The 18,216-nt window shown below is 45.0% G+C and overlaps 1 protein-coding gene across 1 annotated transcript in view; it reads left to right on the forward strand.

The window, feature by feature from the left end:
- The window catches only part of TECTA (tectorin alpha), a 113,319-nt gene that overhangs the window by 44,927 nt on the left and 50,176 nt on the right, over positions 1-18,216 (forward strand). Inside the window, 2 exon segments of the mRNA XM_033172655.1 lie at positions 9,131-9,268; positions 11,107-11,272. Of these exon segments, the coding sequence (XP_033028546.1) occupies positions 9,131-9,268; positions 11,107-11,272 (304 nt within the window).

Below are 18,216 nucleotides of genomic sequence, written 5' to 3' on the forward strand. Positions count from 1 at the left end.
CCCCCCCCAGCACACGCCCCTACCTCAGCTGCCCAATCGGGGGGGGGGGGGGACTACACTTGTCCCACCCCAGGCACTGGCAACCCATGTTACGTCACTGGTAGGAATTCACGTTGTCTTCTCAGGACTTGCACAAGACGTCTATATATTCAAAAAAACCTGTATGTGAGAGCATCGGAAGTGATGGAACCATACATGGGTTTCATGTGCTAAATTGTAAAGCAGTAATTGAATGCAAAGCTGATAGTAAAGCTACAAGAGTACCCAGTTTGTGGCAATAATTCTGCAGCAGAGGCAAGCCCTTCTAGGCCAGAGAAGGGAACCTGTGGTTCTCCAGAGATGGTTGGACTCCAACTCACATCAGTCCCCGTCAAAATGGCCAGTGATCTGGGACAATGAGAATCGATCCCAACAACATCTGCAGAACCACTAGTTCTCCCACCTCTGTTTCAGTCCTTGGCATGTGGTGATTAATCTCATGACAACGTGCTGGGCCCTGGAGGTGTTACAAAGTCCAAAGTGGATCCGTTTTGGATCTGCCTTGCATCCTGAGCATCTGAAATGCATCGATGGTGTGTGCTTAAAATCCATGGTTTTAAAAGATGTCTGTAAGCAGAATTCAGTGGCAATTCCATTTGAAGTCAATCTTGAAAGGTCGCCGAGCGTTTGAAATGTCGATATCTTCCCTTGATTTCTTCCCGGGACAGCGTTGTGCCCACAAGTTACTGAACGAGGCTCAGTGATGCCAAGTTGGGGCATGGGTTTACCACGTCTGGTCAGAACACTTGTAATTAAACTGTCTCGAATAAAAGCCTCTGCTAAATCTTGTACTGCTCTCTTAATGTCAACTGGTCACTCGTCTGCTTGCTGTTTCTAAAGTTTTTTAAGGCTATTAATTCTGTGCTTTTCCTCCACAAGTCACTTTCCAGAGGCTCTGCTTAAGTTACTGCAGAAGCCTGGAGCCCAGCTTCTCAGCTTTGCTCATTTCGAGCCCATTAGCATTTTCACTTAGTGTGCCCCGGCCTTTAACAACTTGATAGTGTGTCTCTCTATTGAAGAGAGGCTTCATCTAAATTGTAGGTTCCAGGGTGGGAAAAGGGTAAGTGCTGTTGTCAGGGGCAGTACCTGAATGAAAATGCTGTTTGACCTAGTAAGCCCAGCCAGTCTCTCGAGTCGGCAACTGGTCCCCAGTGGATATTTAATGGAACCAAGAGAGATCTTCCAGATACAGTATATAAATGAAGGTGTATATATCTATAGATATATATGTATGAGTGTGTAGCCCACCTTCAGTGTCCCCTCTGCCACAATGAATTAATCTTTGGCTGCCATCCATCATCTTAAAGCCTGTGTTTTGGGAGAAGGAAATAGCCCCCCCTCCCCATTAAAAAAAAATGTTTTGGCCCAAGCGACTGATCTGATTTCCAGAACTTTATGGCTTTTAAATGTAAGTAAGCACAGATGGAGTTTCTCCTCTGTGATGTTAATCGGAGCAGGCGGGGAAGGAGGGCCATTTCAGAAATGAAGGTTGTTTGCTTGTGTGTCCAAAAGAACCTAACCGCCGCACAAAAATCCCAACAGGGTTCTTAAAAGCATAGAAGGGGAAAAAATGAAAGAGGGCCATTTGCAACGCTATCACCACAAAAATCAAGCTCCAGTCAAAGAGGGGATTGATCGCAGTTGGCTGCAATGCTCATTCATTGATTGCAACTAATGCTGATATTATCAGGGGAGGGGGCACTGTTCCCCAGTCGCTAGTGCAGAGACCAGAACTACCCACACATCTTATAGATGTTGAATATTTGCATGTTTAAACCTTTAAACCTCCCCCTTAAATAAATTCAGACAAGACTCAAATTTTGGTTTGGTTTTTGGCAGAATTTAGGCCACAACTTTATTGATTACAGCAAGTGAGTGGTTGCATAGGCTCTGGTTCGACTAGCTCCCTGCAGCGTTGCAGGTAGCGCTGACCCAGGGCACCAGCATAGGTCAGCCCAGGGTGAACACTGGAATAGCGGAAAGCTGGGGACATGCTAGTCCACCTCCCAGATGTCCCCCTGGGCTCTGGCACAGGCACAACCCCTCTCAGGGTTGACCATTGACCATTGAGTCCATGGATTCCTTTAACGGAATAACCTTCACATAGGGATGTGAACCAGAGCCTATCTGCAACCTTACAAGTTGTGACAATTTGCTATGCGGCATTGCGGCAGGCAAAAACCCAAATGGCACCAGCCAATCAGCCAAGTGGGGAAAATTCCTGCCATGCCCCTGTTGCAACGACAGACGACACACGGCAGCATAGCAAGGTCAAGCTTACAAGCCCTAAAAGTAGGGAGAGGTGGGAGGGTGTTCCGATGCACGCACCAAAAGAGGAAGCTCTGGGTCATGTGCATGGACATATATAGGTCCCTTAATCCATCTAGCTTGCATTCCATTGGCTTGATTACACCAAGAATCAAGGGACCAACCATTAGGGTGTTGTGGCTTTTCCAATCATCCCCACCCACAACACAAGGGTTTGGTTGGTTGAGAGAGGACACAATCTAATAAAGGTGGCATCATCGAGTGGTGTGTTTATGGGTCGTATCCACTTAGCTTCAACTCAGAGTAGACCCACTGACATTAATAGATGTAAATTAGTCATGTCTATTAATGCCAATGAGTCTACTCTGAGTATAACTAGTATTTTCTTTCCGCTTTGTGTTTGCTTTTGATTGGCTTATTTATTTATTTTTGTATTTGACTATTTTAAAGATTCAAATGATGCAGAGGACATATTTGATTGGCTGTGTGTGTGTGTGTGTGTGTGTGTGTGTGTGAGAGAGAGAGAGAGAGAGAGAGAGAGAGAGAGAGAGAGATTGAGATTTGGTGCAGTACTCCAACCTTGATAAAAGTGTCATGGGTGCCAGGACAAAATGGCTGCCATGGGCAACAAACTGTGCACTCTATAACAGTGAGTTTCATCACAAAAAAGCACATATGAAAGACTAACAGGCAAGAATCTTGTTCTGCTGTCCTTGTTGTACAGTTACAAACGCTTCAGGTTACAAATGCTTCAGGTTACAAACTCCACAAACCTGGAAGTAGGTGTCCCGGGTTGCAAACTTTGCCCCGGGATACAAACACAATTCCTGTTCCAGGGCCGTGGGAGGCCTATGTAGGGAATGCGTGCCTCGGGTTAAGAACACTTTGAGTTAAGAACGGACTTCCGGAATGATTAAGTTTGTAACCCAAGGTACCACTGTATCTTATGATGAACAGCATAATAGCAGCTCATTTAGAGATCATATGAATGATTATATCATTTCAGTCTGCTGAATCATTAGTCCATCTTGGCCCAGTATTGGACTATCAACCTACCTAGCCCAGAGGCAGCTGACCTATGTCCCTCTTGATGATGTTGGACTTCATCTTTGCCTAGTGTCATGCTGACTGGGGATGATGGAAGTCCAAGATTATTTGGAGGTCCACAGATTAGCCATACCTGATCTATTTCATTTTTGTGCCTTGATAAGGTAATGGACTGTATGAGGGCCAATAACTTGAAACTCAATCCACACCAGTCAGAGGGTAGTTACTTTGAGTGGGCTGTTTATCTGCCCAGGTGAATAGTGTCTCAACCTGTTCTGGAGAAGGTTGCATTCACTGTAAAGGTTCTTAGTTTGGAATTCTCAGTGACCCCTCTGTGTCATTAGAGACACAAGTGGCCTCTCTAGTTTGGGATGCCTTCTACTAGCTTAGGCTAATACACCAGCTAGGATCCCACCTTGCCTGGTGATCTCCTGTTTAGATCATCACACTGTGTTGCACCTGGGGCTACCTTTGAAAACAGCCTGGAAAATTCAGTCAAGGGTATGGCTGTGAGATTCCTAACAGGGACTTCTTGTGTTGCAAACATATCACACCAGCACTTTGCCATCTTCACTGGCTCACAGTCCAGTTCAAAGGACTGGTGTTGACCTTTAAGGGCCTTCATGGCTTGGAACAATATCTGAAAGATCTCTTCCTCTTCTCCCATGTACCTACAAAGACCCTGAGGTCTTTGTCAGAAAGCCTTCTACAGGTGCCATCACTAGATGGGCAGTCGTGGGTGGCTGGTGCAGAGCGTTCTGTTAGATGATGGCTCCCCAGTTGCAGACGGCCCTCCTCACAGAGGACCACCTGCTGCTTCCTCTAATGTCCTTTTGGAAGCCAGTAATGACCTTTCAAACCTCCAACCATCCTTTAAAATCTTGTTGTGACCTTTTCTATCTGCTCTAGCTCTTATGTCATATTCTCCACTCTTTGATCCCAATAGTAATTTTGAATCTGATTTTTATGCCACATCACATTTGATTGCATTACTGTGGGTGTGGGTGTGTATATATATGTGTATCTCCACTTATTTTACGTTGTTGCGTGGAAAACACAAATATAATGCTAATATTGTGTGCGTGCTACTGTGATTAGCAAAGCGTCTTTTTTATCAACGTGGCAAAATATTTTGGCAGCTGATGAAGGTGGGACGCAAAACATTTTCCCACACTAATAAAAAAATACTCTGCTTTGTTAATCTCAGTAATTTATATACTATATTAGTGATTAACTGAATACTGAAAGAGACCCAGAGCAAGCTTGCATGAGATGCTGTTTGATGCTTCTGTAACCGCCTATAGTGAATGAATGAATGAATGAATGAATGAATAAAGGAAGGAAGGAGGGGTTGAACCTGGGACCATCTGCATACATAACAAATACATAATGTTATTTGCATGCTGCCTTTCCACAGTTCAAACCATGCTCAAGGCATCTTACAACATGAAAAAATCACATACAGGCCTCCCCCCAGTTATGTATGTTCTACTTGCATGTGGCTGCTTTTATGCAAGTCGCCACAAAATAAATAAATTGATTGAAATGCTGTGCCTTCCCTTGCTTGGGGCTGCTGCCCAGAAGTTGTTCTTGGTCACTCACTTGCTGTGATGTGAAGGATTGGAGAGAAGGCTTGGAGCAGCAGCCCCAAGCGAGGGAAGGCTGCCAGGCACCTGTGAGTCTCTCTCTCTCTCTCTCCTCCCTGCGTGCCCTCCCTATTAAATTGAGGTGCTCCCCCCCTTACGCTATTTCAGTTATTTGCATGGAGCCCAGAACATAAGTGGGGGGCTGTATGTAACTACAACATAACAAAAGTAATTATAAACAAAACAAAAAATACACAACTGAAAGGAACTATTTCCACAGAAATAACAAGTTTTAAAATAAAGATATAGAAAACTAACAACATCAATGTGCCCTGTAAACAATACACCAGCCCAAGAGTCTGTTCTGTAGCCTCAGCTTTTGTAGCTGGAGTCAGTCCAGGCCCTCCCCTCCCAGGCCAGGTGGGAAAAGGCCTGCAAGACAGGGAGCAGGTCTTCCGGGACTCACTGCCAAGATGGTCTCTGGTCTCTTCAGCAGCCTCAGCTTTTGCATGCAATGCATATCTTCTACCATTGAGCTCTGGTCAGGTGTTTGACCCAATACAACTTTCAGCCATTTTTCAAACCTGATCAACTTACATGATGCCCAAATGAAGCATCATGAGATGCCCCTACTAAACTGGGCCACGGTTTTGTTTTCCAGGGGGGACAGATGTGGTTGTTTTGTTTGTTTCCCCTGCTGTCTCCACTGGGAAACTGTGGCTGTGCTCTGAAGCAACAGACTTTCAAATCAGCTGTAACCAAAGGGCATGCTCCTTCTTGCTTCTTTGCCTTTTCTGAAACGACCTTTACCAATCTCATTCTCACTCAATTCAAAATGTCTGGAGGAGGCAGCAACGTGGAGGAAGCATGGATTGTTTCGGGGAGAGGGAATTGCATTTGCGACGCAGTGCAATTTGTTTTGAATGGCACCATCCTTCACACAAAACAACGAGGAAAAGACACTTAAGATTTACATACAGAATATAAAAGAGGGTGGACACTTAAGGCGGCGGCGGGGGGCATTCATCCCTTTCAATGGAACTTGTAGCAACTTTGCCTTTTCCCCAACATCAAATGGTTTTTGTTTGTACCCTTGCAGAATGGTTTTCTGAAAGAAAACTCATGAGCAGATTTCTGGCGACTTTTTTGTGCAATAGACTTCACAATCTGTTGCACAATGAATTCCCGCTAGTGCACCTGCTGCATTGGATTCTTCTGTTGCTCAACATGAATACTCATGTGCAAGAGCCCTTGTGCTGGTGCTCAGAGAACACTGGATGCATCCCCTAGTAAGCAAAGTATTTCAACAAAGTCCAACAGCGGGCTAAAAGCTGTTATGTTTCCAGAGCCAGGCTCTGCCCTTTCTTTAAGAAGTGGAAGATCTTAAAAGGGGCAGGGCATTGGTTTGGAGCCCAGAACTCCTTCTCCTCCTCCTCCTTTCTGACAGTTCCCTCCACAATTGTTGCCTATGTTGACAAATCAAGATAGCAAAGTGGTCTCTGCCACAGGGGAAATTGGTTCCTTGGGCAGGGAAGATGCTGGCATGGGGGTATAGACACTGGAGGTCCCCATTCAGAAGTCCCTGACTCAAGAGTCACTGAGCTGATGTTCTCAAGCTGTGGTTCAGACCCGGACATGGTGCTGGGGCTTGGGTTGGTTTCTTCCTTCAGTGCTACTGCCTGGCAGAGCCAAACAGCTGGAACCCAGGCTGCTGAAAATGGGGAAGCAGTTGGCTGGCTGGAGTCAGCCCCAGGACATGAGGGTACCTCACTGCCTAAGCCGATGTTGCATCCTTGGTGTTCAGTGACTCACCCCAGCTGCACAGAGATGCAAAGCTTCCCAGTTTGAGCCCTGGCAGCGCTTGGCAGCTCCAAGCACAAGGTCTGGAGCTGATAAACTGGAAGCAGGGTGCAGCTACTTTACTGCTTCTGTGCAACCGCTGAGTTTTCCCTGTGGTGTTCCAGCCTGGGGAACGGAAGGAAATGTTGTGGGTCTGCTGAGTGAAAAGGTGGGATATCTCAATAAATGAGGTCGGTGATATAAACTGAACATGATCCAGCTGAAGTTCATTGCAACGAAGCCTGCAGTTCTATGCAGAGTTATTGGGGAATAAGCCCTGCTGCTCACCACATCTCACACCATGCATTGATAGCACCTTCCATCCTCAAAACCAACTGTAGTTGGTTAAGGGCGCTGGGAAATGCAGTTCTGCGAGAGCTAAACTGCAGTTCCAAGAATTCTTTGAGAGACACCATGTGCTTTAAATGTATAGTGTCAATGTGACTGTGACTGTGAAATTGGTGGTTGGGGGGGGGGGCTTTATTTGTTTAGTGGGGACACCTCTAGTTAAGGATGTCAGCTGCAAACATGTCATCTCTGGTCCAGATCTCACCTTTGTCCCAACACATCTTCTGAAGGACATTGCAAAAAAAGGGGGGTGGGGGAGGAAATGTCCTTTTTGTGCTTACCTTATCATACTGGAAAGTGGTTGGGCAAACATCAGTGTATGTATTGATTGGGCTGAAAAACATCATCATCATCAGCTGATGGGCTATAAAAGCCAGGCAGGCACCCAACTCTTTCTCCACCTTTCCACCCAAAAATACAAGTCAAGAGAAATGGCTTCATAAGTTAAGAGGAGCATTTGCTTCACTAGTGTGGGTTTTAGATTTATTGGGCCAAATTGGTTCTTGGTTTAATCATTCCATTAAAGTCAGGGGAATTAAGGATGCCGGCCGGAGGGAGGAGAGAGCTGGTCCGCTGGGCCCACTTTTATGGTGGCTGAAATAGGAGGTTCTATAAAACACATGTCATGGAGGGGCCATAAAAGGAGAAGTTACACACTGCCAAAATTGCTTTGAAATTGGGCCTCTTCCAGGCACTGGGCAGTATCCCGACCCGATGCAAATTGGAATCTCATGCATTTAATTCTCCAAAGTGGAGCTATTTTAACTCTGGCTGAGCATGCGGCTCTGAGCGGCCGCTTTTTGATGTATCATCTGCTGGACTATTTTAATATTCTGTGATTTTGTATTTTGAACTTCCAATTGCATGAGGAGACTTTAAAGCAGCTTTAACAGGCATTGATTCGTTAGCCTGACCACTCTGCATCCCAGTGAGACAAGTCCCAGGGGGACATATCCAGACAGCTATGCTTACTGCTGCCACCTTTTAACTTGCACATTATGGACTGCCCAGTCTTCTTTTTTTAGGATACTACCAGGGCAAAACACATAGACTATCAATGGGCTTATTGCAGTTGAAGCATTACCAGGCCTATCTAATATAGCATTTGTTTTAATTGTTGAAACTTCTCAAACTTAAATTGTATACCCTCCAACATTTCTCCAATGAAAATAGGAATGTCTTGTTCTATTATTATTATTATTATTATTATTATTATTATTATTAAAGAAGGGCACATTCAGACCAGACCAGCCTCTTCTGGTTGTGGCTTTGAAATCTATTCTCTATTAGATTAATTCCCAGGCCCTTTTCTTTTCTCTCCCAAGTAGAAAGGTCTTCTAAATTTAAATAACCAAACAAATCAATGGCCAACATATTCTGTCCCCTTGGTTTTGGTGCAAAATCCTGTTTACTGTTCTACAAAAGCCAGGGTTTGCATTATTATACTATCTGAATAGGGAAGGTAACCAAATAAGATAACGCTTGTATGGATAAAAATGTGATGGTGGGAAGACTGATACCAGAAGTTCCAGAACAAAGTTTTAGTCATGTTTTCCAGTGCTTATTCTAACACTGCCATCTATAGGACATACAAAGTACAAAAATGGGTTAATTAAGATATTTTTGTTGGAGCAACATCTGTCGAGGTTGAACCAACAGCGGAACGAAAATTGAGTGTGTGCATTGGTGGGGGGGGAGCAGACTAATTCTTTGCTCTGTCTTGCTTACAAAATGTCAAGATTATATCCCAATTTAAATGTTTTCAGCACTAAACGTTTTCAGCCAACTAAAGGTGCTGTTGGGCTTTTAGGGACTAGAAAACAAAACATTGAAATTTGGCATGCTTAAGAGGTTGTGCCCTAATTTCATAAATAAAAAAAGTTGCACTTATTTGTTTTTGTTTTTTAAATTGTTTGGAGAAATTATTCAAACTCGAAGGAAAAGCTTGGCCAAAGGGAAACATTTATCTCGCTGTCTAAAACAAGCACCTGTGCTTCAAACAGGTGAACACCTTCCAGGCTCTCCTGGTCTCAGATGGAACATCCTCGTTTGCCATCTTCAACTATGAGGAAATCAACTGGACCACAGGGACTGCAAGTGGAGGAGACCCTCTGACAGGCCTTGGTGGTGTGATGGCTCAGGTAGGAACTTGAGTTTCTCTCCACAGGCTGTCTTCTCCAGTGACCATTTTGGTGCCTGGCATCCATGAGGAAAAAGCAGGCAGCTCTATGGGTGTAGAGAACAGTCTCTAACACCCCCTCAAAAAAGGTCCCAAGTTCCAGAGAGGGGTCGTGTTGCTTATTTCTCCACCTGTAGCATCCGAGTTGAGAAGAAGGGACATGTTCCTCTCCTCCTCCCCTTCAAGGCCCAGAGGCTATGTTCAGCCTGAGGAAACAGGAGGCAGGGCCCATTTTGAAAAGCTGGCCTGTGCCTTGCCCTGAGGCAAAGATCTTAGTGATGGATACGGCAGTGTGGAGTTGGGGAGAAGTAAAGGAGTTGGAGGAAGAGCTGGATCCATCCATCCATTCCTCTGTGGCTCATCAAACCTGATGGTCCTGTGGCTAGTAGGAATAGTCAAAACAAAATAAAATAAAAAATTCTTTCCAGTAGCACCTTAGAGACCAACTATGTTTGTTCTTGGTATGAGCTTTCGTGTGCATGCACACTTCTTCAGATACACTGAATTAGTAACTAGTAGGAATAGGACTAGTAACTAGTAACTACATAGGAATGTAACTAGTAGGAATAGGAATCACAATAGGAATAGAATGGCAGAGTCACTACTCACAGTTCAGTTTGGTTCAAAGAAACAGACCGAGCCAAATCACTGGTCCATTTAGGTCAATATTGTCCATGCTGGCTGGAAGCAGCTCTCCAGGGTTTCAAGCAGGGGATGTTCCCAGCCCTACCTGCAGATGATGGAGATTGAACCTAGGACCTTCAGCACAAAAACAGCTGCTGTTCCATTGAGCTATGGCCTTTCCCTGTAAGTTCAGTGTTTGCTTCAGCACAGAGACAAAAAATGCTTCTGAATACCAGTTGTTGGAAGCCACAGAAGAAGAGAGGTTCCTGCATTTGGTTCTTGCTCAAGAATTTCCCACAGGCATCTGATTGGCTGCTGTGAGAACAGGATGCTGGACTAGATGGGCCATTGTTGGCCTGATCCAGTGCGTTCGTCTTATGTTCTTATTCCAGAGGATTGTTGCAGCAAAAACAGCAGACTTGTAGCACTGAAAAATTAACGAATTTGTTCCACCATAAGCTGTATGATAGACGCTAGAAGATGAAGCCCACTTCATCAGAGGCATATCGTGGGGCACCACTTTCGTGAATAGTCACTGTGTTTATTTCCCCACTTAAGCTCTCCTTGAATTGCAAGAGACTACTTTTATTGGACTTTCCATTTTCCACTGCATTTTGCAATTTCCCCCACTCGGTGCCCAAGTGTGTGTATATCACACATGCTTATGCATACGCTTGCCAACTGAAGATAACTGCGCAGCTGACGAAGTGTACCCTGCTTCACAAAAGGTTGCACCTGCCTTCCCCGCTGCATTGCTTTCTGGGTGTCTTGGATCACTACTGATGGGAGTTCCATCAATCAGTCCATCCATCTCTTGATGACGGTCAGTGACCAATATTCAGAAGGAAACTTTGTGCAAATGTCCAAAATAAGTACAACCCCCCCCCAGAAAACCACAGCAATAAAACTACTAATAACTGCATCATACAATAGAATGCCAGGCACAGAAAACATATTTGTAACGCTGCTGATATTAACCCTGGTGAGTTTTATGTGCAATGCTAATCACCCTGGAAAACAGGGGTGTGCTGTGATCTAAAAGGAACAAAATAACATAAAATGCAGCTGCAGTAGAGGCTGGATCTGCTGCCTGAGGCAACCACCTCACCTTGCCTCATGGGTGGGCCAACTCTAGCTGCAGCCTTTTACTCATCCCCCCTCCCCTATGTATTGTAGGCTGGGTTCAATGGTGGAAATAGCACCAACTTTTTCAGCATACCTGGTTCCAGAAGCCCTGATATAGCCAACATAGAAGACACAACCAACGTCAACGTGCCGGGCCGCTGGGTGTTCAGAATCGATGGGAGGGAAATTGACCCAGCCAATGGGTGCAGTTTTAGAGGTAAGCAATAATTTATTTATTTTTAAATCCCACTTTATGTTGTTTCCAACTTTTGATCCAGCCAGCAAAATGTTGAATACACTGACTGTCAGCGTTTTGGGCAGGGGTCTTTTGCAGCAATGAATACCTGGACTGGCAGGCCGCCTCTGCAACCCGGCAATGTTTGACATATGCGTTCAAAACTCATAATGCATATTAAATATTTGTTTATTTATTATATTTATTATTTTGGGGGGGTGTCAAAGAATTGTTGTGGATATGCCTGGAAGCGAAAGGAAAGTCCAATGCTGTAAAGAAAAGTATTGCATAGGAACCTGGAATGTAAGAACCATGAACCTTGGTAAGCTGGATGTGGTCAAAAATGAGATGGCAAGAATAAACATTGACATCCTAGGCATCAGTGAACTGAAATGGACGGGAATGGGCGAATTCAGTTCAGATGACTATCATATCTACTACAGCGGGCAGGAATCCCGTAAAAGAAATGGAGTGGCCCTCATAGTCAACAAAAGAGTGGCGAAAGCTGTACTGGGATGCAATTTCAAAAATGATAGATTGATCTCGATACGAATCCAAGGCAGTCCTTTTAACATCACAGTAATCCAAGTTTATGCACCAACTTCCAGTGCTGAAGAAACTGAAATTGACCAATTCTATGAAGACTTACAACACCTTATAGAAATGACACCAAAGAAGGATGTTCTTCTCATTATAGGGGATTGGAATGCTAAAGTAGGGAGTCAAGAGATAAAAGGAACAACTGGCAAGTTTGGCCTTGGAGTTCAAAATGAAGCAGGGCAAAGGCTAATAGAGTTCTGTCAAGAGAACAAGCTGGTCATCACAAACACTCTTTTCCAACAACACAAGAGACGACTCTACACATGGACATCACCAGATGGGCAACATCGAAATCAGATTGACTATATTCTCTGCAGCCAAAGATGGAGAAGCTCTATACACTCAGCAAAAACAAGACCTGGAGCTGACTGTGGCTCTGATCATCAGCTTCTTATAGCAAAATTCCAGCTTAAACTGAAGAAAGTAGGAAAAACCACTGGGCCAGTAAGATACAATCTAATCAAATTCCTTATGAATACACAGTTGAAGTGAAAAAACAGGTTTAAGGACTTAGATTTGGTGGATAGAGTGCCTGAAGAACTGTGGATGGAGGCTCGTAACATTATACAGGAGGCAGCAACGAAAACCATCCCAATGAAAAGAAATGCAAGAAAGCAAAGTGGCTGTCCAATGAGGCCTTAAAAATAGCGGGGAGAGAAGGCAAGCAAAATGCGAGGGAGATAGTGAAAGATACAGGAAATTGAATGCAGATTTCCAAAGAATAGCAAGGAGAGACAAGAGGGCCTTTCTAAACGAGCAATGCCAAGAAATAGAGGAAAATAACAGAATGGGAAAAACCAGAGATCTGTTCAAGAAAATTGGAGATATGAAAGGAACATTTCGTACAAAGATTACCACAATTAAGGACAAAAGTGGAAAGGACCTAACAGAAGCAGAAGACATCAAGAAGAGGTGACAAGAATACACAGAGGAACTATACCAGAAAGATATAGAGGTCTCATACACCCCAGGTAGTGTGGTTGCTGACCTTGAGCCAGACATCCTGGAGAGTGAAGTCAAATGGGCCTTAGAAAGCCTTGCTAACAACAAGGCCAGTGGAAGTGATGATATTCCATCTGAACTATTTAAAATCCTAAAAGATGATGTTGTTAAGGTGCTACACTCAATATGCCAACAAGTTTGGAAAACTCAGCAGTGGCCAGAGGATTGGAGAAGATCAGTTTACATCCCAATCCCAAAGAAGGGCAGTGCCAAAGAATGCTCTAACTACCGCACAATTGCACTCATTTCACACGCTAGCAAGGTCATGCTTAAAATTCTACAAGGCAGGCTTAAGCAGTACGTGGACCGAGAACTCCCAGAAGTGCAAGCTGGATTTCGAAGGGGCAGAGGAACCAGAGACCAAATTGCAAACATGCGCTGGATTATGGAGAAAGCTAGAGAGTTCCAGAAAAACATCTACTTCTGCTTCATTGACTTCGCAAAAGCATTTGACTGTGTCGACCACAGCAAACTATGGAAAGCTCTTAAAGAAATGGGAGTGCCTGATCACCTCATCCGTCTCCTGAGAAATCTGTATGTGGGACAAGAAGCTACAGTTAGAACTGGATATGGAATAACTGATTGGTTCAAAATTGGGAAAGGAGTACGACAAGGCTGTATATTGTCTCCCTGCTTATTTAACTTATATGCAGAATTCATCATGCGAAAGGCTGGGCTGGATGAATCCAAAACCGGAATTAAGATTGCCGGAAAAAATATCAACAACCTCAGATATGCTGATGATACAACCTTGATGGCAGAAAGTGAGGAGGAATTGAAGAACCTTTTAATGAGGGTGAAAGAGGAAAGCGCAAAATATGGTCTGAAGCTCAACATCAAAAAAACTAAGATCATGGCCACTGGTCCCATCACCTCCTGGCAAATAGAAGGGGAAGAAATGGAGGCAGTGAGAGATTTCACTTTCTTGGGTTCCATGATCACTGCAGATGGTGAGAGCAGTCACGAAATTAGAAGACGCCTGCTTCTTGGGAGAAAAGCAATGACAAACCTAGACAGCATCTTAAAAAGCAAAGACATCACCTTGCCAACAAAGGTCCGTATAGTTAAAGCTATGGTTTTCCCAGTAGTAATGTACGGAAGTGAGAGCTGGACCATCAAGAAGGCTGATCGCCGAAGAATTGATGCTTTTGAATTATGGTGCTGGAGGAGACTCTTGAGAGTCCCATGGACTGCAAGAAGATCAAACCTATCCATTCTCAAGGAAATCGGCCCTGAGTGCTCACTAGAAAGACAGATCCTGAAGTTGAGGCTCCAGTACTTTGGCCACCTCATGAGAAGAGAAGACTCCCTGGAAAAGACCCTGATGTTGGGAAGATGGAGGGCACAAGGAGAAGGGGGACGACAAAGGATGAGATGGTTGGACAGTATTCTCGAAGCTACTGGCATGAGTTTGGCCAGACTGCGGGAGGCAGTGGAGGATAGGCGTGCCTGGCGTGCTCTGGTCCATGGGGTCACGAAGAGTCGGACACGACTGAACGACTGAACAACAAAGAATGAAAATCAAAGCAGCTTACCAAAAAGGACACAGAACACATTAAAAACCTAGGGTAAAACAACTCCAAATACACAAATCTATTGATAGATAGATGATAGATAAGTGATGATAGATACAGATAGATACAAAGACAGATATAGATGATAGATAGATAGATAGATTGATAGATAGATAGTGTATGGTCGTTCAGTGGTTGCTCATGAGAAAGCAGTCAAACACAGCACTTCTAAAAACTAAGTTCTTTATTGTGCAGATATTTACAGTGGAGCAAAAGTTCAAACGTCCATCTCATCCCTCCGCAGAGTCCGGGAATGAACCCTTCCAGTTCTTTGTCCAGCAAAAGAGGCGCGGGATCCTGAACCCCCGCCTCCCCCTTCCACGTCTTTCCTGTCTGCGAACTCGGGGGGCGGGAAACTGTCCCTGTTCCCCGCTTCCCCCTTGGTGCTCAGGCTCTGCGATCCCTTCAGAGCCCCTGCACCGACTTCCTGCCTCCAACTCCCCCTCCCCACTGGAGGAATGGTCGCTTCCTCCTGAGGAGGGGGATGATGAGCTGGTAAACAACGGGGGTGGTTCCCTGTACTGCAAACGTTCCTGGGATGTTACCTGCCGTGGGGAGGGGGCTTTCCTGACAGATAGATAGATAGATGATAGATCCAATGACACCTCACCCTGCTAAGAGACATTTAAGATCCAATGGGGTTGTTGAATATCAATGTTTCTTCCTAGTGCTCAAAAACATAAAGTGATGGCAGCAGTCCCACAAGCCTTATAACACCCTCCCACCAAATCTGGTACCCTTCAGAAGGTTTAGACTACAACTCCCATGTTTCCTGACTATTGGCTGTGCTGGCTGGGGATGATGGCAGCTGTAGTCCAAAATATCTGGAGGGCACCTTGCTGGGGAAGGCTGTCTTACAACAACCATGTAAAGTAGGCCAGTCTAGTCTCCATACTGCACACTGGGCCCTGAGAGAATAGCAGTTTGCCAAAGATCACCTGGATAACTCTAAGGTAAGATTAGTCCTGGGCGGGAGGGAGGCCCCTGCCTTGACACCTGTGCACGAACAATGCACCTTATTCATTACTTACAATGCTGTAAGAGGGCAGGCCATATCTGCACTACAAGCATATCTCTGCTTTTAAGCCTGTTTAACTGGGGTTGTCATCACATTTCATCCTAAACTGAGAAACTTAAAGTAAATTCCTACTCATGCAGAACACCCACGGAATTACAAGGGGAGCTGAAAGGTTCTGTGAAATTGCTTGGAGGAATTTCTAGCATCCCTGCGGTGACCCTCCTGAAGGAATTACAGGAACTGTAGTCTGAGGGGGTGGCGGGTGGAGCAATAAGCTATGAGAGTGTGGTAGTGTATTGTCATAATTTGTTAATATTTGTTCATCCTTGGCTGGTAATGTTGATGTTAATTAGCGCAGAGTACCTTACAGTCATTATCTTAACCTGTCTGATAATAAAGGACAAATGCAGTGGAGACCGCTAAGAGCCTCCTACATTAAAAAATTGATCTCATTTAATGCTAGTAGGTTGCATTGTTCTCTCACTTCCTTTCTTATCTCTGGTAGCAGCAATGAATGGGAAACGCTAGCCAGGTCAGTCTGTTGAAGTGAAAGCAGCAATGAATCCCACAGCACTTCCGTTTATAGCAGCGGTGGAGATCCTGTGGCCTTCCAGATATGGCTGGGCTCACATAATAGAATCCTATAACTGTAGTGTTGGAAGGGACCACAAGGGTCATCTAGTCCAACCCCCTGCAATACATGAATCTTTTTTGCCCAACTTATGGCTCAAACCCACAACCCTGAGAATAAAATTCTTATGTTCTACTGTCTGAGCATCCTTGAGCATTGGGCAAGCTCGCTGGAGTCTAACAACAGCTAGAGGGCCACAGACGAGCCACAAATATCAACAGAGGCATCCACAGAGCATCAGATGCATCAGTTTTTATATTAGTTTCTATGGGTGGTTTTACTGTTTAAGAGTTCGTTGGGTTGGTTTTATGAGCTTGTGTCTCTGTGTTTTATTTTGCTTTTACCATGTACGATGGCTCTGTGCTGTGAAGCGGCCTATAAAATTTGTTTTTTTTTAAAAAAAAAAACGTGGCTGTCTAGATGTTGTTGGACTACCACTTCCCAACATCACATGACCTTTGGGCATGCTGCCTAAGAAAAACGAAAGGGCCACAGTTTCCTCATCAGTGGAGGCTGGTCAATTTGGGGGAGTGGGCAATTTGGGCAATCTCTGCTTGGTCTCAGCCAGCTCCCACCCTCCCGGGACAATCCCAGGCTGTCGTCTTCCTTCTGCTTAATCTCAGTGTTGCCCTTGTAGAACCCAGCAGGAAGGAGGAAGATGGGGACAAAACTAGAATCAGTTGGCTCTCCCTGATATTGCCTCTGGCTCCACCTAGAGGTGGTCTCCCAGCCTCGCGCCCTACCAGTCCCAACGGACACCAATCACCACTGTTCCCCATCCGTACTTTATCTGCCTCAGCAAGTCCTGAGACACTGAGGCTTTCCCACAATTTGCAGCTAACAAACAAAATGTGCAGATTGTGCTCACGTAATTTGCAACCAGCAGATGAACCAAAACAACAAGAAGCACACCACAAGGCTGCCACGACTTCATTACTACTTTTCTATTAAGTTATGGTCCTCTTGTGCTAGATTTTTAAAATACCAGCACTGATAGGGATCCTATTAACCTTATCTTTACAAACACAACATGCTAGCTGATAACAAGCGAGCCCCTCCTGCACACTCTGTTGGAAATGCCATCGTCTTGAAAAGATGCTACGGCTGATCAAACATTTCCCCAGCTCCTGAATTATGGATCTCAGATGCGTTAACAGGCCTCCCTGCATAATGTGTGTGAGAGCATCAGTATAAACAGGACCAAAACTATTTCTGCCACCTCACAGGGACTTGAGTGCAAGGAGATTATAGCATTAGCAGTTTAGGAATTTAAAAGAGCATATATCCTTTCTCTGCCACAGGTCTGAGAACATTCTTTCTCTGCCACCTGTCTGCACACTGCTGGGATCAGAACATGTGTCAGTCCATCTGGCCATGTTGGATTGGGGAGCCCCGGGGCTGACCCACAGACAGGAGGGTCAGCCTGGAGGCAGAGGCGACTGTAAGCCAGAAGCTGAGCTGGGAAGCCTGTCCAAAGCTCAGGGGCAGGAGTGGGTTGGAATGAGGATGAAGGCAAGCCAACAGATGGGGAAACTGGCAGGCATGAAGGCATGGAGGGAGGGAGATAAAGGAGGAACAGGCAGGTTGATAGGCAGAGATACCTGGATGGTGCCCAGGCAATGACCCAAGCTCAATATGGTGGAAATGACAAGGAAACTTCAGCTGCAGACACACTTTATTCTAGACTTAATGGAGACTGAGTACTGGTTTTAGCTAATGCAGACCGTACACAACCTAGAACTATTGCATATTTCTTTGCCCCTGAAAAGCTGGTTTCATTCTGAAAATAGATTCTGCATTACCCCACAGTGTGTCCATGTGAAAAGAGTTGTGGGGACCACAGCAGTGGGAAGAGAGTGTATCCACGCCTGCCCAATGACTTTCAGCAGGGGGGGGGGTGGCGTTTGCCAAAATTACAATTGCCACTCCGTTCTTCATTCACCTGGGGCATGTGCCAGGAGGAAAAGGCTCAGATAACCTAATGAAGGGGAGGGTTTTCCAACCTGAATCAAGTAACCTGCGGACAGCAGAATCTAGAATTCCCCAGACCACACCCCTCACCAGTCCTGTTGTGCCTCCTCCTTGGGTGTTTTGGCCTGTC

This window comes from Lacerta agilis, chromosome 15, assembly GCF_009819535.1.
Source record: "Lacerta agilis isolate rLacAgi1 chromosome 15, rLacAgi1.pri, whole genome shotgun sequence".
Lineage (NCBI taxonomy): Eukaryota > Metazoa > Chordata > Lepidosauria > Squamata > Lacertidae > Lacerta > Lacerta agilis.